The sequence below is a fragment of the Hemicordylus capensis genome, chromosome 3 (assembly GCF_027244095.1).
Source record: "Hemicordylus capensis ecotype Gifberg chromosome 3, rHemCap1.1.pri, whole genome shotgun sequence".
Taxonomy (NCBI): Eukaryota; Metazoa; Chordata; class Lepidosauria; order Squamata; family Cordylidae; genus Hemicordylus; species Hemicordylus capensis.
In genome coordinates, this window is record NC_069659.1 from 334,807,222 (window position 1) to 334,833,839 (window position 26,618).

Below are 26,618 nucleotides of genomic sequence, written 5' to 3' on the forward strand. Positions count from 1 at the left end.
CTAAAAGCTTGTGGGCAGAGGAGTAGGGGGGACTCTTTTATCAAAGGCTTGGAATCCTGGCTTGATATAAACAGATTTTAAACCGTTCAGCTTATTCAATGTGTCAACAAATGTGGCATCATTCCATCAGCTGAAGATCAGATCAGACACAATTCAAGAGACCTAATCCATCAAGGTACATTTCTATAACGGTGTGACTGTCTTGAAAGCAGGCAACATGTTTTCAGAAAGATCAGATAAACTGATATGCCCATTATCAAACATACACACCAGCATTCTCTGATAATGAAATGATACAGGGACATAGTGTCATAAAATGAAAACAGAAGACCAAAACAGCAATAGCAGCTTACTCTGCCAAATCAGAGATATTTCCCAGAAAATATATATCCAAAATATAAATCTTAACTGGCATTTCTATAGGATTATGGGTTCATTTAGACATTACTTTTTTGAGCATGTAAAGCCATTATGAGTTTTCATTTTGTCAAATATACATGATGAATAATCCTTACATTACTGGCCAGCTAATTACTACATCCAGTAGAAAAAACTTCAGGGTGGGTTCAGACGTACGGCGGCATCTCAGGTTGCTGCCGCCCTAGGAGTGCGTGCTCTCCCATCCATGCAAACCTCTACTTCCGTTGTAGGTTCCAATATGCTGAGATTGGTGGGTTTGAACGACATGACCGATCTTGGCATATCCTGCCCTACTTCCCTTAAAGAACTTGACATCTGTCACTTCAAATTCAGTTACAGATGTTGGGTTCTCTGAGGGAAGTCGTCCGAACCCACCAATCTCTGAATATCGAAATCTACAATGGAAGTAGAGGTTCGTGTGGGTATGTGGGGGAGTATGTGCTTCCGGGACGGCAACAAACTCAGGTGCTACTATATGACTGAACCTGCCCATCAGCTTCTTCATGTAGTACATGTTAGCTGTGTGCCATATGAAACTGATAGGGTAAAATCATCAAGGGATGAACTGATCATGCTAAAAAGAGATACTGTGAATTGGGCCCAAGTTTTGGAATATGAAGGGCCTTTAACCTAATATATGGTACAAAACAGCTTGAAGATGCATCAGACATAATTCTTAGCCTTCTAAAATACCAACTGCATAATCCATGTTGGGTTACCCAAAAACTGCTGAAGCATAACCTTCATTGATTTCAGTGGGGCTTCTGCAGGAGGTTTGTGTTTTTATATGGGATACAGAATATTCCTTGAATCTAATGGTATTAAAATGGCAGCTTATCACAGAGAAGTTTCTGCCTTGTCTTCTAAATATTGCGTGTAGCAACTACAAATAATGTCCAGACAATAAGGCAAGAAAGCTCTACAAAAGTTGGTTCTATTTCTTTTTTAGATTACAAATGACCAACAGGTATGTGTTGCCAGGCAACAAGTAAAATGTTTTGGGCTTATTTGCTAAGTTCTTCTAAGAATTCCTAGATAATATCCTGAAACACATTCTGGGTTCCTTCAGGAATCTTCTAAAAGAACAACAACAACAAAAATCTATGTATGCTAAGAAAATTTACTTTTCCATTATGTCTGAAGACCAGGGTTGAAAGTATGGTAAACACGTGATGAAATCCTGCTTAATTTATATACCAGCCATTGCCACAGAGTAAGAGGAAGTGGAGAATGGCAAAGGCTTACCAATGGTTGCAGGGGAGCAACAGTAGGAGAGGGGATGCGCCTTCATCTCCTGCTTGTAGGCTCTCTGGAATTGGCCACTGTGGGAAACAGAATGCTGGACTAGACAGGCCTTGGCCTGACCTAGGAGAGTCCTTTTTATGTTTATAGCAAAAGTGGAATTGTGATATAGAAGCTTTAACATTAGCAAACACCACATTTGCCCCATAGATCTGTTTGCAGAACTGTTTCTGATATTGTATATCTGAAGTAGAAGTATGGTCATCATGAGGGATGAATTCAGGATTGTCCTGAATGAAGCCTTAATGGCTGTGTACCGAATATTGTGGAGTAAGAGGTGCAATCTCCCTCTTACATTACCATAGCAGTAACCCCGACAGAATATCAGTTGTTTGACGATTGTCTAAACATAATGGAAGGGATGTAGTGTATACTTTATGGTATATTGCTGTAAAGGAGTAGGCCTATTTGTTTTCATAATTCCAGATATTTCCCTTTGTCCCATACAAATCAAAATACTAGAATCGACCAGTGCAGACTACAGCAGACTAGTCTAGTCAATTTCAATCCTTTGAAAACATTAATTCCTATTTTAAAAATATAGAATACTGTGCATTTTAAAAAAAATACTCAAGCAACGTGAGTGATCAGGTGCATATGTGAATAAGCACTCATTCTTCTATGCACAAAAAGTGTAATTTACAAAAACCAAACTTGGAGCTGTTTCAGACATGGGTAGGTGGGAACTGTATTACTTGTCAAGAGGATTATTCAGAACATTAGCTGTTAAATTCTGACCGTTTTTCAAATTCAAATTTGCACCATAATGATGTGTAAAATTCATCAAATTTGGAGGTCAACAAAAGAGCTCCTTTTGAATCTAACAAATGGTCTTCCACTTAGGACCTGAAAGACCACAGATGTCTATGTGCTTGATCCAACTCCGAGACAAAACTTCCATTGATTTCTTTAGGAAGATGTTGATTTGAGCCAAATATTTGCAGTGACGACTCAAGATGTTTTAACACATCTAATCATTTGCAGATCTTATGAAATTTCCCTTCTGGCATTATCAAAGGAAATACCGAGGGGAAAATAGTTTTGCAGTTCATGATCAGAAAAAATTATGAGGGAAAAGATCATGCATTAATATAAAGGTGGTGAGGAAATTTTGGAACAAGCCTGTGTGTGTAATGTTTTGGCCTCATTTATCAAGCTCAAGGTAATGTAGGACAAATTTATCCTGTAATTACAAACAAACACAAAATCAAACACTACGCCCATGTCTTGCTGAATAAAGAACCTTTTAAAATGCCAGTGACCCACCATAATCCCTATTAATCATCCAATCTCGGGTAATTTCTAAAGTAAACAACAGAGGCTTGTAAGAGAAGAGAGATGTGAGGAGAGTACTTTGTGGATAATTTGTTTGGGGAGTTTACCTGCAGGTATAGCGTTCTTTGCCCTTTCGTAGGAGGTTCTCTGGCAGTGTGCTGGGAGGGGCTCTGAAGTTGAACATGGAAGGGACAGATTGTATGAGGTCACTGGCTTCTGGTTTCAGGGCACTAAAACTCTCTAATTTTTCGGCCATGTTTTCTATAGCTGACATCTGCAAGAAAGAGGAGGGAAAGAAACCCTTCATTATGAGGATATTCTTGTACTCAAGAGACAATTTGTGACATCTGGAAAACAATAGAGAGTCGTTAAGTGTGTCATATCTAGTTGTTATTTAAAAGCTAGAGCTTTTTAGGCAGAACAGAGTAAACAATAACATAATTGCTACAGTTTTAATGATAGAAATAATATTTAGGTTTCTTTCAAAAAAAATTTTTATCCTGATACAAGGAAGCACACAATAGAGTGTGTTTACAAAACCAGTTTAATTGCCATGGAATTTCCAAGGAGCCCTAGGAAATGCAGTTTTATTTGAGATGCCCAGCCTCTTAACACAACTACTGTTCAATTACCAAAAGCCTTGGGATAAAATTACTAAATAAATTTAAAATAGAGAAAACTACTAAATCCTGCCCCTCACTTTTTGGTAGCCCATCCGCCATTTATCTAGTGGCCACCTTGCCCCATGAAAGTCAGCTCTGAGTTCCACCTTGGGCTAATAATGCAAGGCTTTCTCCCCTGCTGTTCTTTGGGTAAAGTTATGACGATGTTTGCATGAGCCCATAGGATTGAAGGTCTTCCTGTCCCTTACTTCATTCCTTAGATTATATGAACCGTAGTGGGGGGGGGGGGATGGTGATTCTAAACTCTTTTATGGCCATGTTGCACTGGAATAATTTAAAATCATCTGAGGCAAACATGAAAGGCTTTACACTTTGATCCTGCACATGTTTGTGCCTCCCAGCCTATTGTTCTCAATCAAGTGTCTCCTTGGAAAATCCCATTTATGTCATAGACATGCATGCACAGAGCTGACCCCTCCACTGAGCTGTTTGGAGAAGTCCACTCATGGAGGAGCTCTATGGGTGCACTGGGACACGCATAAGGTTCTTGACCGAGGGCTATGTCAAGCATACCAGGCTGATCTACCCTGCTGTGCTGCCTGCTTCTCAGTCTGATTAGCTTTGCTTTATATCAGCCACCTTTGCTTGTATCAGTGTTCCAGAGATAAGACTGGCTCATGCATGCATATTATTCACGTGACGACTGCATCACCATGTAGCAGTATTGTGTGAATGAGCCATTACATGTCTAATATCACAGATTTTAAAAATTATTATTTTATATTAATTACTTATACCCCACTTTAATAAATAACAAAGCAGAAAATAAAGATACAGATAGAACTTTCTTATCACTCAGGTACAATGCTTTCCAACTGTGTCTCATATCTATAATGTGTACAGTAATCATGTTGAGAAGTCAAGTGATGAACCGCTAAGTATGAACCATTGTGTTCATACAGTGTTCACACTGTGTGAAACAGGATGCTGGACTAGATAGGCCTTGGGCCAGATCCAGCAGGGCTGTTCTTATGTTCTTAACCAGCTTACAACTCATCGCTACTCCTAAATGACCTTTGGTTGCCCTCATCTCATACAAAACCTTATGTGTGGCTTATATCTACTAAAGTTGGCTCTTTCTCTTTCCCTTTCCCTTTGCTGTCTCTTTGTGAAAAAATACATGAATAAAATACAGTATGACTTTAGACACATGACGTGTTACTCCAGCCACTATCAGTCCTTCTGCAACTACTTAACATGTATTAAATGCCAACTGCATCCTAGATGCTATACCAAAAACAAGTAACACGGCCCCAAAAGTCATGAGGAAGTGTTGATCAGGAGTCAGAGGGCAGACTCCCCTCGTGGGCAGAGGGGAGTCAGGTGGCAGTTCATAAGCTGAAGCTAGGTTCATCAGGGAAGGCTAATGTTTGACAAATGGCTTTGGTTGATGAAGAAATCGCATTATGGGAAGCCATTGTTTATGAAGTTGTAAAAAATAAATCGTGTTCCATTAAACTTAACAAGTTGCTTTGCATCTGTGAAATTCATGTCTAACATCAAAACAGACTTGACAAAGAGCTAGAAATTTTAGCAATAAAGAAGTGGGTAGGACTCATTCCCTTTGCTGTGAATGATCGTGGAAATGCTCTTAAGTAATCCTACAATCCCAATCTGAAGCAGAGCCATTTTGCAGAAAGCCTCAGTAGAGCAGATGAGGCTTGACTCATGGCTGGGCAAGGGGACCTGCAGACTCGATATGGTTGTTGCTTATATAGCACTTACAAAAAGGTTGCTCCATCATGCTCAATATTACTCATCACCCATAGCAAGATATATAGGAGGAGACTGGTTTGGCTTATACTTTGCATATTAAAATACAGAATACATAGAATATTTGGTCTGTGCCTGCTCTTTGGGGTCCAAAATAAATGCCTGCTTGTTTCCTTGAAATGACTATTCATGTTTTGCTTAGCACTGGTATTTTTCTCCCCTTTCGCCCGTAGCCTGCCCTCTCATTTCATGCTCAGACTCCTAATGCTCACTACAAATTGCAACGTACAGGGTACCACTGCCAATTTGCCAAATGTCTTTCATCAAACACAGTGGGAAAAAAAATCTCAGAGGGAAGTCAAGATACATTTACTTGTCAGGAGACAAATGGGAAAGCAGAGAAAAGCAGTAAGGGCTGGAAGCTCTGGGGTTTGATTCATAATCACTCAGCTGCTAAAACATTCTCCACAGATGCAAGTGGACAGGGCATTTGTCAATATGAAGGGTTTTGACGGGTACTGATCGCAGGGCCGAGAGATGTAATGATGATGCTGGTTGGGATAGGAGGTAATTCCATCCTACTAGAGCAATGTCATTATCGGCCTACAGAGTTCAGCATTATCGTAACATTTATTTTTCACTCCTTCCTATTTTTCCTTCCCCAGAATCAACTGTAGTTGTATTTCCCATTGCTTATAATCCCTTCTAATTGGTGGGGGTTTTTTTTTGAGAGAAATTATTTTGCTATTTTATTATTGTTAAAGATAATGGATTAGAGAACAAAAAATGGCTTTTGGTCTTTTGGGCTGATTAGTGGTGACACGTGGGTTAAGATAATACCTATTTCTGGCTGGATGAGGAAGACATACATCTGGGGGTTGAGAAATGACACACACACACACACACACACACGAGTTTCCAGTCAGTTTCATTACCAAGTGCTTTTAAATCAGGGGTTGGACAGACATTCCTCTGGATGCAAGTAGTAATAGATTAACCTGCTCTTCCTTTTCTACTTGAAATGGCTTAATCTGCCAATTACTCTGGGAGTTCTAGACTTGGGGAAAATATTCACCAATGCATTTAACAGAGTGGAGAGAATAATTCTCCAAAATATTCTCTTCAATTATAATTAATGCATTGACCAATATTCTTCTCCAAGTCTATGAGTTGGTTCTGATCTGCTCTAAAGTATATGTCTGCATGTTTGTCTATCAAAATCATTGATGATTTGGGCATTTAACTTGCCCTGTCTGCATGGTTAAAGTACATCAGGCTTGCATAGTCTGTACTGACAATTAGGATTGCAAGCTTTAATCAATTAATTAGTTAGATTCATCTTATTTAAACATTTTAATTGGTTAAAGAATAATCCCTGATTAATCAGGCAACATATTTTTTAAAAATGTTAGTTATGTTTAATATTAGCACTTACAAAAACTGAACATGACAAGCACCATCTTAGAAAAAAGAATACCCCCTTCATTTTCACACAGAAAACAAACAAACCTAAGATGATATACACAGGTACCATCTAAAATGAAGAACATATGGGTTTTTCCCCTTTTAAACTATTGTATTCATGTGCAGATTTATGCAATTGAAAAAATCAATTAAAACTGATTTATCAACTAACATTTTTTAATTAGATGATAGTCCAACTGACAGTACATGGAAGTATTACTCAAATTGTGCAGCTCACCATCCACCTGACCCCTAAGCTGCCCTCTTAGGGGCTGTCACTGGTCTGGTCCCATACCTGTGCCACTTACAATGGCTGCTGGAGCAGCCCACCCTAGCTGTCAGGTTCCCTACTGATTTATGTATTTAAAAATTTATATGTAATATTCTTTATTACATGCCACATGGCATCCCTAGAAGCTTACAGCAGAAGTGAAAACATACAGTGCACAATAAAATCACAATTACTCTAAAGCAGATCAGTAATAACAGTTGAGAGAGGATCCCTCATGGGTCAAAGAGCAGAAGGAAATTCATATGGGAGGCAGAACTCCTTCAGGTAGAGAAGTCCTACAGCATTTCTTAGTCCTTATGATTCTGTGCCTAAAAACATGCCAGGCAGGTCTCTGGCACTGATCGCCACCAGTGTTAGGAGATAAAGGGATGGGGGCAATGGCGGGAGAAGGCAACAGGAGAGACTTGCATGGCCAGTGGGGAAGCTACAGTGAGCCTGATGGACCAATAGTATACCTGCTGAGGAACAGGTTTTCCGGCTGTGAAGGGCATGCACTCATGGGATCTACTTTGTCAGCAAAGAATTATACATGAAGAGAGCAGTAGCTGACATCCTAATGAAGTGTGTGCACTTTGAGGGACTGTAGGACGTGATGGAAGCCATTGTACACCTGTCCCTTTCACCCAGTGTGCATGCTGCTGTGCCACAGCCACTCCGGAAGGACTCTGTAAGATTGGAAACATGTCAGCGAGGGTCATCGGCATGTTTCTGATCTTGCAGAGTCTTTCTGGAGTGCAACACCTGGAAGGGTTAGGAGGAAAGAAGAGGATGTGCAAGGGTTCCCATTGTGCTCCTGCAGTCCCTGGAAGCACAAATGCTTTGTTAGGATGTCAACCAATAGTTATGAGAATGGTTTTGTAAAACCGTGTCTCTCCTAACCTAATATGAACTGCATGGGGAATTTTTATCTGTTACAAGGCAACAGCTGAACTTGAAAGTAAAGAGACACATAACTCATTTTAAACTGAGCCATTGTATTTATTAGCTGTCCATTTATTCAGCCTTCCACCAACCCAAAAGCTCAGGGTGGGTAATTGTTTTTTAAAAATGTAGCAAAACAGAATACTGCTGAGCTGGGAAGAGGGCCCATTATTATTTTGTTGTTGTTGTTATACAAGCAGGTATTGAGAGTGGTTTCATAAATTAGTTTTAGAATGATTTCACTGGATTACATTCCTCACAGGGCTACTGAAACAGAAATAGTCCTGCATTTATGCAAACACACTGGAACATAACTGTGCTCCAATTGTTCCTTGCAGCCGCAGCAGTGGAGAAGAGGAGGGCGTGATTTGGGGCTGTGGGGAAGGATTGGAGCGCAGTTATTTTCCAGTCTCTTTGCATGTCTGCAGGACTGTTTCTGTAGCCCTGCAGAGAATATCAGCCACTGTTGAGATTTTGTATGACTTATTCTTTGTGTTCACTGTAAACGGGCATGGGAAAAATAGAAGCAAATAATATTTCATCAGATATAATTGTACATGGTGTGTATGCTAGATTAATTCATCGAGAATAGAAGCCTGTGAGGTTGCAAAGGATGTAGCTAAGATTGGGACAAAACTATACAGGAACACCATAGTGCTGCTGCCACTAATGAAGGCCCATGTTGAGTTCTCTTGTCCTCCTCTGTAACGCTCGATACAATTTATCCCTTGTCCTGAGTTATGATGGGGTGTGTGTGTGTGTGTGCATGTGCTTCCTCATCCTGCCTTCTGTGTGCTTTCATAACTGGCTGCAAGGGTAAGGATGGGGAAATACGCAGCATCATGACATCAGGGCAAGGTAAGTAGTATCAGACACCACGAAAGGGGGAGCAAATGGGACACTGAGCTGCCATTTTCAGTGGCACGTCTGAGACTTTCCTAATGCCTTCCTCCCTAAGTCACACAACTGAAATAGGTTACTTTCCCACTCCTTTTTGAATTGGACAGCCCTGCACTAAAATTCTCTGGCCCCTTCCTTCCTCTTGCATACCATCATTTGCCTATTTGTATTCTCTTCTCTCACTGTTGAGAACCACTGGAGCAGCATGGAAGCTATCAGTGCAAGCTCCCTTTAATCTTCCTAATGCCTGCTAGGGTGGCTCTTTGCCTCAGCTGAGGCAAAGGTCATTTATTTCCCCATCTGAGCAGATGTTCCCACACAAAGAAAACCACGGAAAGGTTGCTGAGGCAGAACTCAGGTCTAGAGGACAGATCAGCAGTTTAAGGGGAAGGAAACCCTACAAGAATGTCAGAGTTATAACAATGACAGCTAGCAAAAACCCAGACCATCCCGAGTGTGAATGTCTTGTTGCTTCATTTCTAAAAACAGAAGTGCAGAGTGCTCAGGTCTGCCTAGAAGTCACTCCCTCAGACCTACAATATTACTACTAATTGATGCATGTTTATAAATGCATGCATGCTATGGAGAAAGTGGCTGACATACTGTGCAACATTCCTTCTGCCTTGTAATGAAAAGTGTGCACAGTTGTGCAACCTCTCTTCTATAGGTTAGTGTCATCTGCATATTTGGCCACTTTGTTGCTTACCCCAACTACTAGATCACTGATGAACAAGTTAAAGAGCGCTGGTCCCAGTACAGATCCTTGGGGGGCCTACTTCTTACTTCCCTCCACTGTGAAAACTGTCCATTTATTCCTACCCTCTTTTTCCTGTCCTTCAACCAGTTACCAATCCACACTTGAACCAGTCCCCTTATCCCATAACTGCTAATTTTTCTCAAGAGCCTTTGGTAGGGAACTTTGTTAAAAGTATTTTGGAAGTCCAAGTATACTATGTCAACCAGATCACCTCTATCCAAATGCCTGCTGACAATCTCAAAGAACGCCAAAAGGTTAGTGAAGCGAGATTTGCCCTTGCAGAAGCCATGCTGGTTCTCTTTCAGCAAGGTCTGTTCTTCTATGTGTTTAACAATTTTGTCCTTAAGTATGCTTTCCATCAATTTACCTTGCACAGAAGTTAAGGTAGTCGGACTGTAGTTTCCCGGATCCCCAGGCCCTTGTGATTTATTAATTTTTAGTTTTTCAAGACAGTTTAGAACATCATCTCTTGTCACGTCAAATTGGTCCAGCCTCCAAGCCTGAGAAGCTCAGTTCTGGAGTGGATCTATGGTCAGTATCCTCCACCATGAAGACAGATGCAAAGAATTAATCCAGCCTCACTGCAATCTCCTTTTCCTCCTTAATCCCTTTCATGCCCTCATCATCTAAGGGTACTTTATATGTGTTAGTGCTTCATGTACATTATCACAGTAATACATACAGCAATCCTGTAAGGTGGGCAAGTAGTATTATCCCTAGGTGGTGGAAGCCGTTCTTTCAGCCCTAGGTGTGTGTAGGCTAGTAGTGACAGTTCAGTGGTATAGGAAAAGCACTCTGCAAAATTGTTTTTTCCTTGCTATTGCAAGTTCCAGAGCTGAGTCTGGTGTTAACAAGTAAAAGGCTATGCTCCCAGTTACCATTGGCACAAATTCAGCCTCTTTGGGCTGGCACTGTAATAAACGTTGCTTTATTCTGTTGTCCATTTAACCCTTCAGGCAACAGTCCAGGGATTCTGGCAGTAGTTCTTCTGTATCCCGTTACCTGAATCCCTTTTTAGTTATAAACTTCAGGAATTGAACTTGGCCATTTATACCTCCAAAACACATGCTCTATTACTGAGCACAAATGTTTGGCATGGCAAAGTGTATGATAAAGGTTTACAAAGCTATAAATGGTGGCTGACATACTGCACAGCGTCTCCTAGATACAGAAGCAGTGTGTGTACCTGGGGTCTAAGCCACCAAACAGCCCATACTCACAGCTTACTCTGAGTGTGCCATTGCTGCTGTGCCACTACTGCCATTGGGAATAATGCTCACAAGCTGTGAGCATGTGCGTGAGCAACTCGCTCTCGGATCCAGAGCCACTGTGATGAAGTATGCATGGAAAGACTTTGAGGCTATTCTCACGATCAACCAAAAGAGGGCTAAGGGAGCTTGGCCCGCTTTCCATTGATCGTGGGAACTACCGAGCTCGTGGGTGAGCCCAGTGCTCCCAAGGTGGCTAGCCCGCCTAAAACACCCTCCCCTTAAATGAGATTAATGGAGTGCACTCCGTTAATCTCATTTAAGGGGAGGGTGCTTTAGGCGGGCTAGCCACCACTGGGCTCACCCACGGGCTCGGTAGTTCCCACGATCAATGGATGGAGTGAGCACTCGGTTAACCTAATTTTGTTGCTCATGTGTCGCCGCAGTATGCAGCAACTGGCCACTGTTAGAAACAGAGTTGGAATAGGTGGAAGATGGTAATTTTTATATTTCCTGTTGTGGGTAAGAAGTGCTGTGGTAGAAGGTACCTGTTTAAAGAGGGACACAATGACACAAGGCTTGAGGTTCAAATGCTGGTAAAGCAGCTGCAGTGAGGCCCATCTCTGCTTCTTCTTACCGTCAGTTTGGAGATTTTAGGTCTAGCTAGTTATGAAGAGGAAGGGTTTGGGGTAGGGGCAAAGGAGAGTAGTGGGAGTAGTGCTGTCCATATTCTCCCTATGCATATGCAAATAGGTAGGTGGAACAGATGCCTGGAGCTGCCCAATTCCTTCATCAAGGAATCGCCTAAAGCCAACCAAAACCAACTGCAACATGTTAAGGGAGAAAATTCAGAATACCATACCAAATACAGAATTTTATTTCACATGGCTTACATCCGTGGAGCGAATAGGAGGGGTAAGAGGGACAAGATTTTGTTTGTAATCTATTTTGCTACTATATGGTTAATCAATGTCTGTTCCTAAACTGTGTTCAGTGTTTTGTTTTGTTTTTAAAGGAAAAAAAAGTACTGAATGCAATACAGATCAGAATTTACAAACATTAAGGGTTGATTCTATCTGCATCCAGATATTTAGAAAATGAAGTGGCTTGTATCCCCTACCTCCTTTTTGGTCCCTAAGAGGCCATAAACCTCTGGGTGACACAAAGCTATTTACACTCCCAAGTCCCCCAGCTCAGACTCCAAACTGAAAACATTACCATAACTGGGAAAAGATAGATATTTATAAACATCTTATAAGGAGTTGCTACCAACAGCAAGGCCTTGGACAGTCATGTTAGAATTTATTACCCAGGAACAGAAACACAGTAACTGAAATAGAGGGGAAATAAGTCTGTGAAAAATAAACAATGTAAACATAATAGCTTGAGTTGGCCTAGTAGGCAGTGCCTCAGACTACATGACTTACCATATTTATAAATTAGGCCAATGCGTGCAACAAAATGGCTGACCTTAAGAACCCATAACTCATGGGAAAGAAAATACAGATGTTTTCCATTTTTATTAGGACTTTTTGAAGAGAAATCAATCTGGACCACTGAAATTCAAAAGATTTCTCTCTTCCTCAAATTAGCCTAATACCCAGTCATATTACTTTGGAGCCACTCTTAGGATGGAACCTCAAGCAGAATATGGATGGAGAGGTGAATGGGAGTTTGTTTGAGCTCTATGAGGAAAGTGCTGCCACGGACTACAACTTCCAGTGTTCTGTGTGTGCCTTCCAGAATGGCACTGGGGCTCTCCCTTAAAAGGCCACCCCATTCCCAGCACTGAGCAAAGCACTGCAGTATGTGGAGGTCAGCGCAGTGAGAAATGACTTTCATATTGAAGGCTTTCCCCCTAAAAGTGGCTCCCTCCTGGAAAATAATTCTGATCACTGTCCTACTCACTCGCTGCTGCACTCCTATTAATAATTGTTCAGACTGCATATTTTCTAAATAAACTTTTACAAAACCATATTATTTCAAAAGGGCACTTCATCAAGGAAAGATCACACTGCAAAGACTGTCGTGTCTCACCAGGTATAATGAAACTTGTGCTCACAAAAACATAGAGGCAGAATTTAGTCCAGTGGCCCAGGTCACTCAGGCGTGAATGTGACCTTTGTGGCAGGATCGTCTTCAAATCAGTCAGTGCTGTCACAGTTTGTTGGTATGACACTCACAGGAGAGTGGGTCTTCTGGTAGCAAGCATGAATTGTCTCCTTTACTAAGCAGGGTCTGTCCTGGTTGCATATGAATGGGAGACTTCATGTGAGCACTGTAAGATATTCCCCTTAGGGGATGGAGCCAGTCTGGGAAGAGCATCTGCATGCTTGCATACAGAAGGTTCCAAGTTCCCTCCCTGGCATCTCCAAGATAGGGCTGAGAGAGAGATTTCTGCCTGCAATCTTGGAGAAGCCACTGCCAATCTGTGTAGACAATACTGAGCTAGATGGACCTATGGTCTGACTCAGTATATGGCAGCTTCCTATGTCCCTATGATTTCAAATGGAGTTACCTCAACATTATTGTATTTGGAAAAAATCTAATGGAATGTTAAACTGGTGCTAAAAGGAAACTAGGGCTGTATTGCTGCCCTGTAACATTTCTTTACACTGCCTGTAGAAATAAGATCTGTCCCAGATTTATTCCTTACTCTTTTTTTGGGGGGGGGGGATTTTGATCTAAAATTTGGTGTCCTCGCAATGACATAATTATGTATAGATGCACAGAGAAATTTTTCATCAGGATGGATTATATGTGTAACATTCTCTGTGTGCAAACATCCAACAGGAGTGTAAATTCCTTGTCACATATTACTTTTCGCCTTGTTGAAAAAAGCATACAGAAAAAGGATACTTGTGCCACCCACAACACATTATTACCCACTATTTCCATTCCAGAGTTTAACCACCATGCTGAAAATGCAAATGTATGAAGCAACATTAAGATAACACTCATTAACTGAGATTCAGGAAAGTTACATGGAAAAGTCATATGAACATTTCCCCTTGTGTGATAATCTCCTAAAATCATCCGGTGAGCACCAGAAATTCTACCAGACTAGGCCCTTGCTCTCCATTTTTGTTTAGATAGAATAATACAGATTTCTCATCTTTAAAACAGTTAATCTGAAATACAGGTGGCCCTCGTTATCTGCGGTCCCAACAACCACAGTTTCACGTATCTGCGGTGAGGCCCTAGAGAGCCATGAGGCAGCGCTGAGCCATTTTGTGGCCGGGTTGTTGTTTTTTAAGTTTCTTTTTTTATTTGATGAAAACTGGAGGAATTGGGGGTTTAGGAGGCATTGCTGGAGAACTGGAGCTCTGGAGAGCAAGTTAAAGAACTTCATTTCTCTAATTTCTGCTCCCCACCCCCATTTTCTAACCTTTTCTCTGTGTGTAGGAACCTAGCCCTTAGATTCCCATAGGAATCCCATAGATTTTTTATTAGATTCCCTAAGGTTTCTTTATTAGCAGTTTATGTCTTTGTGCATATAGACAAAAATGGAACCCGCACGAATAAAGAGGGCCTGCTGTACTACACTCTTAAAAGTGAAAGCAAACATTTAAAAACTTGTCTTATTACTGATACTGGTTTTGAAAATAGAAAATATTTACACTGTAGATTGCATCCAAAAAGCTAATTGGGCATGCCCAGTAGAATCTTTGACTTCTTCCTTCTGAGTGGCTGATCCCTATGAATATCATAGACTGCTTTCCTAACTTTCTTCCATTTCAAACGATGTTTGCTGTGCAGCATGGGGGTTGTGGTTTGAGAAACACAAGTCCAAATCTCACTTGGATGCCCTGAATTGGTCATGTGGATCTTTGAATACAGGCCATAAACGTTAATATTCCATTATATGGATTTATTGGCAAAAGGTTGCTTCAACATGATGGTTTCTGATTCATAGCAGATATTTGACTAGCTGGCATATAAAATCCACACTAGCATGCAAGAGGTCAACATCCAGGTGCTTTCTCTTTTCATCTATAAGCAGGAGAATGCTACATGTGTACACTGAAGCTACTGTGAGCACTGGGCTTTGTTTAGTGCACCAGCATCACAATTTTATGTCCAGAAACTTCAGTAAAATCCTCTGAAAAAGCTGCATGTGCAGTCCTTTGTAGCAAGTTTCCATTCATTAGGAACTGTAATGGAGTTTAGATTACAGTATTTGATGCAAAGCAAAATAAGGTACAACTATGATTTAGGAAAGCTAAAATAATTAGCGGGATATGGGTTGGCACATTTCAGCGAAGCAGTTTATTGTTCATGTCACGTTTTCTTCTTATGCAATTTCTTTTACAGTGTTGAAATTGAAAATATAAATAATGAACTTACCCAAGTTCTTTGATCAGGCAATTGGAACTGGGAGCAAAATTGAAACAAAAACAACACATTATTCCCGCATTTGGATTCTTTATTGCAGTTAATGTATGGTTCATGCCACAATAAATTTGTTTGTATTTAAAGAGTGGAGAAAGTGGATAAAGGAGAGTTTTTCTCTCTCACACACACAACACTAAAGTCCAGGGTTATCCAATGAAAGTGGCAAAAGATTTAGGAGGGACAAATTGATGTTTTCTTCACCTAGTGCATAATCTATGGAATTCACTGCCACAAGATGTGATGATGGCCACTTGCTTAGATGGCTTTCAAAGAAGGTTAAGGGGACAAGTTCATGAGGGTCAAATCTGTCAATGGCTACTAATCATGATTATAAGCTGCCTCTAGCTTCAGAAGCATACCACCGCTGAAGAGCAGTTACAGGAGATCAACAGTGGGAGAAGGATATACCTTCATCTGCATGAGGGCTTCCAAGAGGCATCTGTCCAGGACAGGAAGCATGAACTAGATAGGCCTTTGGTCTGATCCTGCAAGGCTTGTGGTGTTATCCTGTTCTTACATTTTGTTGTTTTTGCTGCAGGAGACACAGGGCAACTCTTCTGCAAGTGGATCATTTGTGTGTGAAGAGACATCGTGACAGTTTTAACCATGGCTAATTCAGGCCTTGACATTTTTCCCCCTTAGAATTTAGAAGCCAGGCAAGGACACTTGACAACATTGCCAAACTTGGTGACATATATCGTGGAGGTGGAGGATAAACGTCGACTCTTTAACCCATCTACAAGTAACGTACTTAGAAGAGAAGCAGGATGGAGTGCACATCCCCGAGACTGGCTCTCAACTGTGATTAAGAGGGAGCCAGTACTATGTCTGTCCTGGCCCATCACATCAAAAGAATACAGTTGTAGCCATTGCAAATTTTACATTAAAATGTTCATTTTTCAAAAGCAAATCAAGATCTCCTGACTTTAAGAATGGTTTTCTCTTAAATAGGTTCAACATGTTTTGATCCTACCATAGTTTCTTAAAGGGAGGAGTTGGAGTTTGTTTATCAACCACCTTTAGAAAGTTAATCTTTGGGTAATCTGTTCTTATACTAATAATATTATTAATACAATAACAGTAAAGTAAGTTTCTATATATGCACTATATATATTCTATATATATTCTGCCTTTAGAATCAAACCAGGGGTTTTCTTGGTCTCCTCTGATCCTGATTGACCAAACAGCTCCTCAGCAGGCAATGGAGCTATCCTTGGCAGGTGAAAATGGGTAGGGGTGCCCCCTTTGAAGGGCTGCAGTCTGAAAATATCCGACTTTCACTCATATGGTGGATAACTAGATTTTTCTTTTTCTTTTAGTGCACAAACTTTGTGTTCAATTCCATCCCTTTGCAGATAAGACAGCACTGCTAACTTCCACTTTGTAATATAAAACATGGTGACATGCTGCTACTTTTATAACAAAATATCTTGTGCCATTCTGCAAATGCAGTTATTCAGTCAATTGCTGTGTCACAAGATTAAGAGATGGAATACTAATGCAGGGGACACCAGCAGGTTTAGGGGGTTGGTTCCAGAGTCTTCTGAGCAGGCTTGCGTGGCTTGTGACCCATCAAGCCAAACACAGCTCATCAGCTACATATGACAGTCCATCGAGATCTCAATAAACCCCTTGGTTTTGCTGCTTGCCTGTTAAATGCCCAGCAGTCCACAGTACATATCTGGTGGCCAGTGTTCAACTTTGTTTACCCATCTACAGGTCACAACTTTACAGGATGTGAGCTGGGGAAGAGGTTTAGCTGGTTCGGCTCTAAGAGGAAATCAAATCCAGAGGTGGCAAAACAGACACAGGCCAAGAGCAGAGGAAGACATATCATGTCAAGGTACACCAAGGAGACCAGCAGGAGACAGGCAAAAAGGTGAGACTGCAAACAGTAATTCAGGAGAGGCACAAGGCTCAGAGCCACATTAATGCGTTATATGTCAGGGCCCCCTTATGACAGCTGCTACATAAACTACATGGCATCACCAGTTGTTTTTGCACGTGACAAGCTGTTCCTACAGAGAGGCTCACCACATGCCTGAGATGACTGAAAAACAACCTGCAGAGATCTTTGTTTCAGTCCTTTGTGCTGATGTTGGCAGAGCTGCTATGGCCAGGGGCAAGCTGCTCCACATGAACAGTGTGATGACACCCATTGCTGGGAGTCATTTAAAGCAGCCTCCGTGTGGTAAACAGGCCCCCAAGGGTGGGCTTGCAGAGGAGATAAGGCATAGAGAGGCAAAGGGCCAAAGACAGGCAGGCAGGCTCAACCATTTCTCTTAGCAATGTCTGTGACACCAGGTTCATACATTCCTTCAGCCAAACTTCCTCATTTCAGTATGGAGGAGTCTGTCTCCGCACACAAGAAATGTGCAGTGCTGGTACACTATGCATAGGCCCATGTGCAAAGAGGCTAGACTCCCCCCACCCCACCCCCAACAGTTGCAAGACCCTTTGGGACAGGGAACCAACTTAGAATTCCGTTTGCATATTTCTTCCCCCTCAAGTCAGGGAAAGGAAGATTGTACGAATCAAGCCTTATCTCCTGCATTGCTTGGTATGTGTGGGATGTCCCACAAAGGGGATTTGCTGTTGAGACAGTGTCTCAACTGAAACTGTGAGGTACAGTCACATCACTATGAGACAGACCTCTTGACCAGCCTACCATTAACCTCTAACCACTTTATTTTGCAGACTTACAGGGAGGCTGGAACCACTGCAACCTGAGCAGCCATGTTAGTTCCAGCTGTTACTCATTCACAGTCAGTAGGTGAGGTGGGAGAAGGAGTAATAGTGGCCAACATGCTGACAAACACTGCATGCTAGCTTCAAACACGCATCACAGAACAGGGATATGTTTCCAGATATGAGTAACATTTGAAGCTGCCTTATACGGAGTCATCTACTGGTCCATCATGCTCAGTCTAATCTACACTGACTGGCAGCAGTTCTGCGGGATTTCATGTGGATATCTTTCCCTGCCCTACCTGAAGCTGCCAGGGACTGAACCTGTGATTTTCTACATACAAAATATGTATTCTATCACGGAGGTACAGCCCCATCCCCAAAGGATGATGAATCCTCCTGGTGAGTACTCCCAGAGCTGGGGTGCTCAGTGGAATAGTTTGCCATGGGAAAGCAGTTTTTGGCAGGACTCTTGTGGCAAAACATAACTGGTGCCTTGCCCTAGTCAGTGCATCACACTGGCTCTCTAAAAACAGCTGAGATGCTGAGATTAAACCTGAGGCTCACACTTACAAGATCCCCCCACCCCCAGGGAATGTGCTGTATCATTTTGTCCTGAAATGAGTCAAAATCCTAGTTCAGAGCTTTGGCTGATATACAAACTCTGCCTTCATTGTCTATTTAAGGTGGATTCAAATGAAATAAATCTTACTTGATTTTCACCTTAAACTTATTTTTGCATTGCTATAGGCTACCACTAACAGAGGTCAGGTCACGGTTGCTGGCAACCCTCACAGCTCTGATCTTGGCTGTGCCAGTGTGATGAAGAGCCAGCTAAAGGGTGAAGGTTAAATCAATTCATTGATTTTTATTCATTCAGTCCATTGAGCACTGGTTTTCTAAAGTACTATGGACCATTATAGTAGCAAGAAGGAAAATAAACAAATCTGTATTTGCTCACAGTATTTGAGATGAGACACAGTATTGGAAATTAGTCCAAGATTCAAGCATGTTGCTTGGTCACTAGACTAACACAGCCAGAAGACTGCAACCTGACCTGACTAGACAACAATGGCAAAATCTGTGCAAACAGTACAATACTCAGTCTAATTTACCCAAGAGTTAGCAGTGCTTATGGCTTAAAGGTTTGTCCACTGACTTCTTAATCATAGAACAAAACTGATTTTTGTTACCTACAGCCAAATTACTGGTAAGCCTGTTTGTCACACAGCTGGGTTGCATTTTACCCCTTGGCAGGTGATCCAACCAAACCCCAAAAAAGTTCAATGTTAGCGCGCGCGCACACACACACACACACACACACACACACTCAAAAAACTGATAACTAGCCATATTGTGAGTTTAGCCATATGATCATTTCACCATGTGCCCAAACTTGATATAATTACAGACAATCCTTGTAAGAGCACAAGAAGAGGGCTGTGTGAAATGGCCCAGAGCTGGCCTCAAAGGCCTGAATACTCGGCTACAATTCAGAGAAATATTTAAGTTCCCCTAAAGACTTGCACGTGATTTTGGACTTTTTTTTCCTTTGGAAGAGCATATTTTCATGCCAGTTCACAAACTGCTTTGGCATACTGAGTTTCAAAAGCAATCTGTCTTGTGGCATGAATGGCAGCTGCTACTGAAACACACAACTTTGAAGTCCTGGGCACGTGTAAAGAGTTGCACAGTTATCTGGACTGTGACTTGAATGCCTTCCTGAAAAACATCATGAAGACAATGCTATGCTGTTCTTTAATTTCTCCTCACTAAAAATTGTATGTTTTAGGAAATCCGATGACTAAGATTCCAGTCGTTCCTGTGCACCTGTTTTTATGGATCAACATGTTTACATGTTTGTTTAAAAAAATCTTGATTGCAAAAAATACTTACTTGTGGATGGAATAAGAATCCTGGGGACGGTCTCAAGTACTTTTCCTTTAAAGCTTCAAGTGGGTCAGTTAACTTTCTTTTCTCTACTCTGTAAATGTTAAAATGAGAATGTTCTTGTGAGTCTCATAAATCAATAACCACTTGATGACGTGGATTCAAAAACAGACTGAAGGTCCTTCAGTCACAGCCGTCAAAGATAAAAGGATGTGATTCTCTCTCAATTCTGAGGTACTACATTTATTAGTACTAATGTGGCTGGTGAACATTAGCAAAAGTAGGGATTGGCAAACACTGTGCTGCTCATCTCATACTGGCTTGGATAAGACTTCTTAAGGAAATCATGAAGAAATTGGAACATGTCTGAGTCAGTTTGGGGTCTGGCAAATACCCCTGCCCTCCCTGCCACTCCTCCCAACCAGCTTTCCACAACCTCCAATTGTGCCCTTTACTTACCCCAGTGGCAGTAGGGAGAGCTCTGTTGATTAGGAAGGAAGGAAGGTCGATGAGAGTTGTAGTCTTTGAAAGTGCTGCCACAATGGCAGTAGCCCTAGCACAGACTACATCTCCCAGCTCACATGCCTTTCTTCCCAGTTAGCAGAGCTGAAGGGATGAGGGGGTGGAGGGAAGCATTGTGCACTTTATTACTGGCATGCAGTACAGCAGAGTAAAAGAGGGGGTGGAGAAGAAAGGAGTCCCCTTCTCCATTGGTGTTGTGGGGCCCACAAAGCTGGTATAGAGGGCTGATGAGGCAGAATTGAACTTCTCCAAATTCCAGCCTGGAAGCCCAGTTGGAAACTTGCTTCCCATCTTTGGGAGGGGCAAAACCTGCAAAACACATTGCTGACCCCAAGCCTAGAGAACTTCACCAACATCACTACTTAAAAGATTACACAATTTACACTGAAAACATTTCAACTTCAGTTATCGGCTATTACGCATAACAGACATGGATGAGAGGCTGTACTGAGCACAGTTATCAAGAACATAGCTATACTATCAAAAATGTGGAATAATTGTCTATGTAAGAAAATCAGAATTTCACTGAGAAGGCCTCCATGAAATCTTCATTACTTTTCTTCCCCTGTATCCAATTTAGAAGTAAAACAAGTATTCAGAGTGAACACAGAATTTGTCAGCTTCCACACAGAGGATTTCAAATCTCAGGTAAATTTATTTCTAGATTTTCACCCACTCACCCCCCCCCCCCCCCAAATTTCACAAGGTGACCGAATCTTTGATAATTTGATGATAAGGCCCTTCAGGTTTAGATCACATAACTATTTGGTTAACTGTTTACAAAAAAAGAGGGGTTTAAAAAAAAAGTTTAAAAGTTGTTGATTAGTTAACTTGTGCCAAATTACTGGAACAGCAAATCCCATAGTAGCCAAAGTCTATATACCCAATTATATAGCAGTGGGGGGAGGGGAGAAGTTAAAGAAAATTAATTTGCATATGGATGCCATGTTGAATTTAAGTCTGAATCTCCTAAATTAATGTCCAGGTTTAATTTTCAGGTTTGAAAACCATGAATTCATATCATTCAGCACTCATTCAAAAGCTTACTCCCAGACTTGAGTAATTGTGGCACAATTTTTTAATAAGTGAAGCTGGAGGTACCTCCCACTGTTTCACCCAAAAAGCTTCGCTTTCAGAGCATACAACAGTAGGAATTACCCGCCCTCTGGAGAGCCAACCTGCTGCATTTCAGCATGAGTCCCTGCTCTGGATACACCTCCTAATTGGATATGTACACTGACACAATGGATAGCCTCCAATGAAAAATGCATCTGTGCATCAAGAGTGGTTGAATTCTCCAATCATGTCTGTAACAGAGTCATGGGAGAATTACCCACCATCAAGAAAGGTTGAATGGAAAGAGGTAAAGCTACAGCAGCAAATCATGAAAAGTGGGCAGCTTCCTCTGTGGATGGGTTACCGATAGCTTACAGAGGTCTTTACGTTAATTCATTTATATCTTGCTGTGCCCTAGCAGTTCTCTCATGGAACACTTGTGCCAGCTGGCATACAGTTTGCCAATTCCTGGCTTTGGTTGCATCCACATTATTAAGCACAAAGGAGAGGTTAGCAGCAGCCAGGCTGTGGTGCTGTTCTCTGCCCCAAGATTTCTGGCTTGCCCCCTCAGTCACTTATTCCTGGCAACTTCTAACACAGTATTTATTTAAAGTGGACTTGAATTTGTATTGATGGCCTGCATTCTCTGGACTTCATTTTTAGCCTGCCTCTGTTTTTAGCATGCCTCTTGGTGATACTTTGTACAGTTGTCTTTGTATTTTAAAATCTTGTTTGATTTTGATGTCTTATGCTGTCTTGAGTGTAGGAAAGGCAAGATATAAATGTTTTACATGAATGCATAAATAATAAATAAAATAAATTATTACTTTTGTGCAGTTTCACTTCATTGCGGTTGATTTTGACATGATGGCCCCCACTCTCTGTCATTTACTCCTCTACTCTTGTGGTGTGCTTTGTGCCTTTGCATTACCTGCCCCACCCACAGACATCAGTACATGAATAAGAAGAGGCAGTAAAGGGTATCAGCAGCACTTCTTTGTGAGTAGATCCACACAGGGAAGTGCTCCAGTTTCCATGTGAGATGGTAGACTAGGGTGTTTCTCACAAATGTATCTCTTGGGAAGGAATGAAAGCCTACTGCTTGACCAGCAGGCTTGGACTATTACTCATAATCAAGTAAGCATGCTATTTTGCCTAGGGATGTGCACAGTTCACGGTTGGAATGTTCCAACTGCGAAACGGGCTGTTTCAAGCTCAGAACAGAATGACCCCGTTCGAAGTTGGAACACTCAAAACTTACCGGGTACCATTTTGGAGTCCAAAATGGTGCTCTTCTGGCCTCTGTGCACATGCAGTAGCCATTTGTGTGGTCAGTACCACCCCAGAAGAGCACCACTGTGGACTCCAAAATGGTACCCGGAACGTTTTGAGTGTTCCAAGCTCTTTCCATCAGAACAACTGGCTCAACCCGGGCATTTGTGTTCCGTTCCAAGTTTCAGAACGGAACACAAATGCCATTCCGTGCACATCCCCAAGTCTGCCATTTCAAGTGGCAAAGTTGCAGGGACCGTGTCCCTTGCGTTGTCTGTCCAAACATCATGAAAAACATTGTGCAGAAGATAGTAGCTCTCTTCAATGCTATAAACAAAACCTCTCTTTTAATGAAAATCCAGAAAGATCCCTAATCAGGGATAGCAGCTCAAATTGACTGAAATTTTGACTGCATCAGATCTTTTTAGAATGTCCTCAGAATATACTCAAGGGAAAATAGCTGGTGTAGAAATATCCTTAACAAGAGTTTAGAAAAGGACATATTCCAAATGAAGGTAGTGATCAAGTATCTACTAGTTGTCCTTAAATTCAATTAATTATTGCAACTGTTTAATTGTATTATTAACTAGCTTTTCCTTAATAAAGGAAAAAGAGGGAAATCCACTTGCAAAATTCAAATTCTATAGAAGAGAGTCTAATTAATTAAATTAATTAATTTAATTATACTATATAAGAGAGTCCACATTCCCATTTGGAATTTTCTTTATATTGACCATGAGTGGACATCTGTATGTGCTAAATAATGTTTATAGTTAAGATATTGCACTAGTTTTACCATGCAGGTACCTCTGGCATCAGTTGTAATACTCTGCACAGCAGGGTGGTACAAGCACTTTCCAAGAGCTAAAAACAATCAGATTACTTTATTGTAAATAAAGGCAGAATTTTACCCTTGAGTTCCACCTTGTGTTGCTATGGTACAACGTGTTTTGAGTTCTTGAGTGAAACACCTTTGATTGCAGTGGAGATCGCCGTGCCTAGTTTGCAAACAAAAGCCGAATTTGACTGCCAATTTTTAAATACATTCTTTTTTTTCTGAAGGGAAAATTGTTTCAGAAATATAATTCTTTGTATTAAGAGAATAAATATTTATAACTTCCCAATACCTGAGCTGCATTCATTCAAATTTCAACGTTTTGTGCAATTTTATTACAACAAATGACTGAATACGATGGGCCACAATGCTTTATGGTCCAACTGGGTCATCTGTACATCTGAAAGTACTAGGGAGACTTCAGAAAGCTAGAGTTCATTACACATATATTACCTGTAAATAGGATCCATAAAGAAAGGTGTAGGCCTTGCATGTTGCAAAGAGATGTCCGATGATTTCCTCGATTCAAGTTCATCTCCTTTCTTTCCTCCAAAGACGTGGTTTTTCCGAGGCTCAGTCTGTTTTGTGCCACTGGCTCGACTCCTGCTGCCCATACTCAAATCTAGAGGCTGGTCCTGACTGGTCACTGGTGGAGCTGCTGGTTTTGAGGTTACAGGAGTAAGTGGTTTCTCCTCCTTGCGTTTAGTGGTGAGGTCAAAGGGAGACTCCGAGTTTCCCTTTAAGATCTTCTTGACTTCTCCTGGCGATTGGGGTTCCATTTTCAAAGGTAACGGTCTCAAGTCTCTATCAGGAAATGGGTACATTGACTGAGAGAATGCTGGAAAAAATGGGAGGGGAAACATGGAAGGGTAAGGTAAGGCTCCAACTTTTTTGTCCTGTAGCCCCACAAGTCCTGTAGAACCAAAGTATTTTTCAGCAATAGAGGCAATGGCCTTTATAGAATCATTCACAGCTCCTGACACCGCAGTTTGCTCCTCTAAAGATGGTGAGAAGATGGAATGATTGCTGTATTCTTTCTTATTATTTACGGAAGCCAAATTCTGAAGAGAGTTTACTTTGTCTTTGAACATTTTACCATTTTCTTTACATTTCTCTTTATCACTTTCAATGTCACTTTCCAGATCAGAGCCAGAGGTGGTCTCCAGGTCACTCCCACTGGGGGTACTGACATCATCAAGGTCACTACTCTCTGATTGATCACTGATCTTTTCATGTGGCCTCTCTTCGGAGGACCTCTCTGGTTGAAGCTCCACTGGCTTATTTTCACTTAGGTTAGGAGAGTGCTTATTTAGTGCCTTCAAAATATCCTGGGTAGCTGGCAGTGTCTGAGGATGTGTCATGAGGGGACTTTGACTTTTGATTGTTTGGTCTGTGCTTGGAAGTCCTTTAACAGGAGAACTAGCAGGTATCAAAGGTGGCCTGTGGTACAAGCCTGAAGGAAACAAGCCAGGGAAGCTAAAAGAAAATCCAGGAGCTGTTGGAAAGGTAAGACCAGCAGGATGCCTATTGGCACCAAAATAGTCAGCAAGGCCCGGATTTGCATGATTCATATTAACCATGGAAGATTTATCCATAGCTGGGGTTCCAGGAAGTGATATGCCTTGGCCAAAAAATCCTCCTGCCGCAAAATGGTTCTTGCCCTCACAAAATCTCCTGTGTTTATTTAAGGAAGACGTAGTGCTGAACATTTGTCCACAGTCTTTGCACTTGATTTGGGTTCTGCAATCAGCATGCATACGCTTATGACGGCAAAGGTTTGAAAACTGAGTATAGGATTTATGGCAGACCTCACCTGTGTGTAAACAACAATAACAACAACAACAAATCTCAGGATTTATGATAATTTTTCTCTTCCCCTCCCCCCATCACCTTTAAACCCCACCCATCTGCTTTTAAATGAGCATCTGAAATCTCTTGTATTTTCACAAGTCACTTAGAACTCAATCCTAAACATTTATTTTATGTTATACATCTCATTTTTCTCATACTGGAACCAAAGCAGCTAACAAAGATCAACAGTAAACACAATTTAAAATTAACAAAAGATAACACTAAAAACAAAAGCAAAGCATAACAAAGAACTCAAGGTTAGACATAAAGCAGCAGATAAAGATTCCTTATAGCAGCATGGGGGGAAAAACCTCAACCAGCACCAAAGATCTTTTGGAAGAGCCAGGTTTTTGCTTGAAACCTAAAATAATACAATATAGGGGGGCTTGTCCAATCACAAGGATGGTGCCACCACTGAAAAAGGTCCTGCTCCTTGTTGATGCCTGTCTCATCTCACATGGCAAAAGGCACCCAAAGGAGGGCTTCAAATAATGCTTGGAGCACATGGGGAGGCAGATACCACAGAAGGCAGTCCTTCAAGTAGTCAAGCCCCAAACAATGTAGGACTTTAAGAACGCACCTCAAACTGGGCCTGGAAGTGAATTGACAGCCACTGCAAAGCAAATCAAGTTGGCATAATATGCTCTCAACTAGCAGCCCTAGCAAAGTGCCAAGCCACCACATTTTGTACCAGCTGAAGTTTCTCAACACCTTTCCAGGGCAGCTCCATCTAAAGCGAATCCAGGAATCCAGTCTGGAGATGACCAGAACAAGAATAATTGGGGGCCATGTCAGGTCTTTCCAGGAATGTCTGCAGTTGGTGCACTTGAGTGAAAGGCACTCCTACTCACTGCTGCCACCTGGGCCTCCAAAATAAGCCCTGGATCAAGGACCACTCCCAGATGGTAAATCAGATTCTTCAGGGGGAGCACAACTCCATCCAAAACAAATGGGCCCACCTGGGAATGTTTTTTCAGTCTCCCAACCAACAGTACCTCTGTCTTGTCTGGATTAAGTTTCAGCTTGTTCTGGCCCATCCAGTCCTTCACAGCTGCCAGACAATGGTTCAAGGTTTTCACTGCCTCCCTAGGATCTGCTGAAAATGAGAGATAGAGCTGAGTGTCATCAGCATACTGATGACCTTAGCCCAGATCTCTGCGCGACCTCATCCAGT

The 26,618-nt window shown here is 41.5% G+C and overlaps 1 protein-coding gene across 18 annotated transcripts in view; it reads right to left on the reverse strand.

Annotated features, from left to right (window-relative positions):
• Window positions 1–26,618, reverse strand: part of MECOM (MDS1 and EVI1 complex locus) — a 744,249-nt gene that overhangs the window by 26,754 nt on the left and 690,877 nt on the right. For 11 of the 18 annotated variants that reach the window (XM_053310469.1, XM_053310468.1, XM_053310477.1 and 8 more), the window contains 5 exons: window positions 24,047–25,406; window positions 23,670–23,756; window positions 19,915–20,002; window positions 15,283–15,309; window positions 3,105–3,271 (listed from right to left, as the gene is read on the reverse strand). In XM_053310469.1, the coding sequence (XP_053166444.1) occupies window positions 3,105–3,271; window positions 15,283–15,309; window positions 19,915–20,002; window positions 23,670–23,756; window positions 24,047–25,406 (1,729 nt within the window). The remainder of the gene's footprint in view (window positions 1–3,104; window positions 3,272–15,282; window positions 15,310–19,914; window positions 20,003–23,669; window positions 23,757–24,046; window positions 25,407–26,618) is intronic. The other 7 variants (XM_053310472.1, XM_053310471.1, XM_053310474.1 and 4 more) reach the window with 5 other exon arrangements.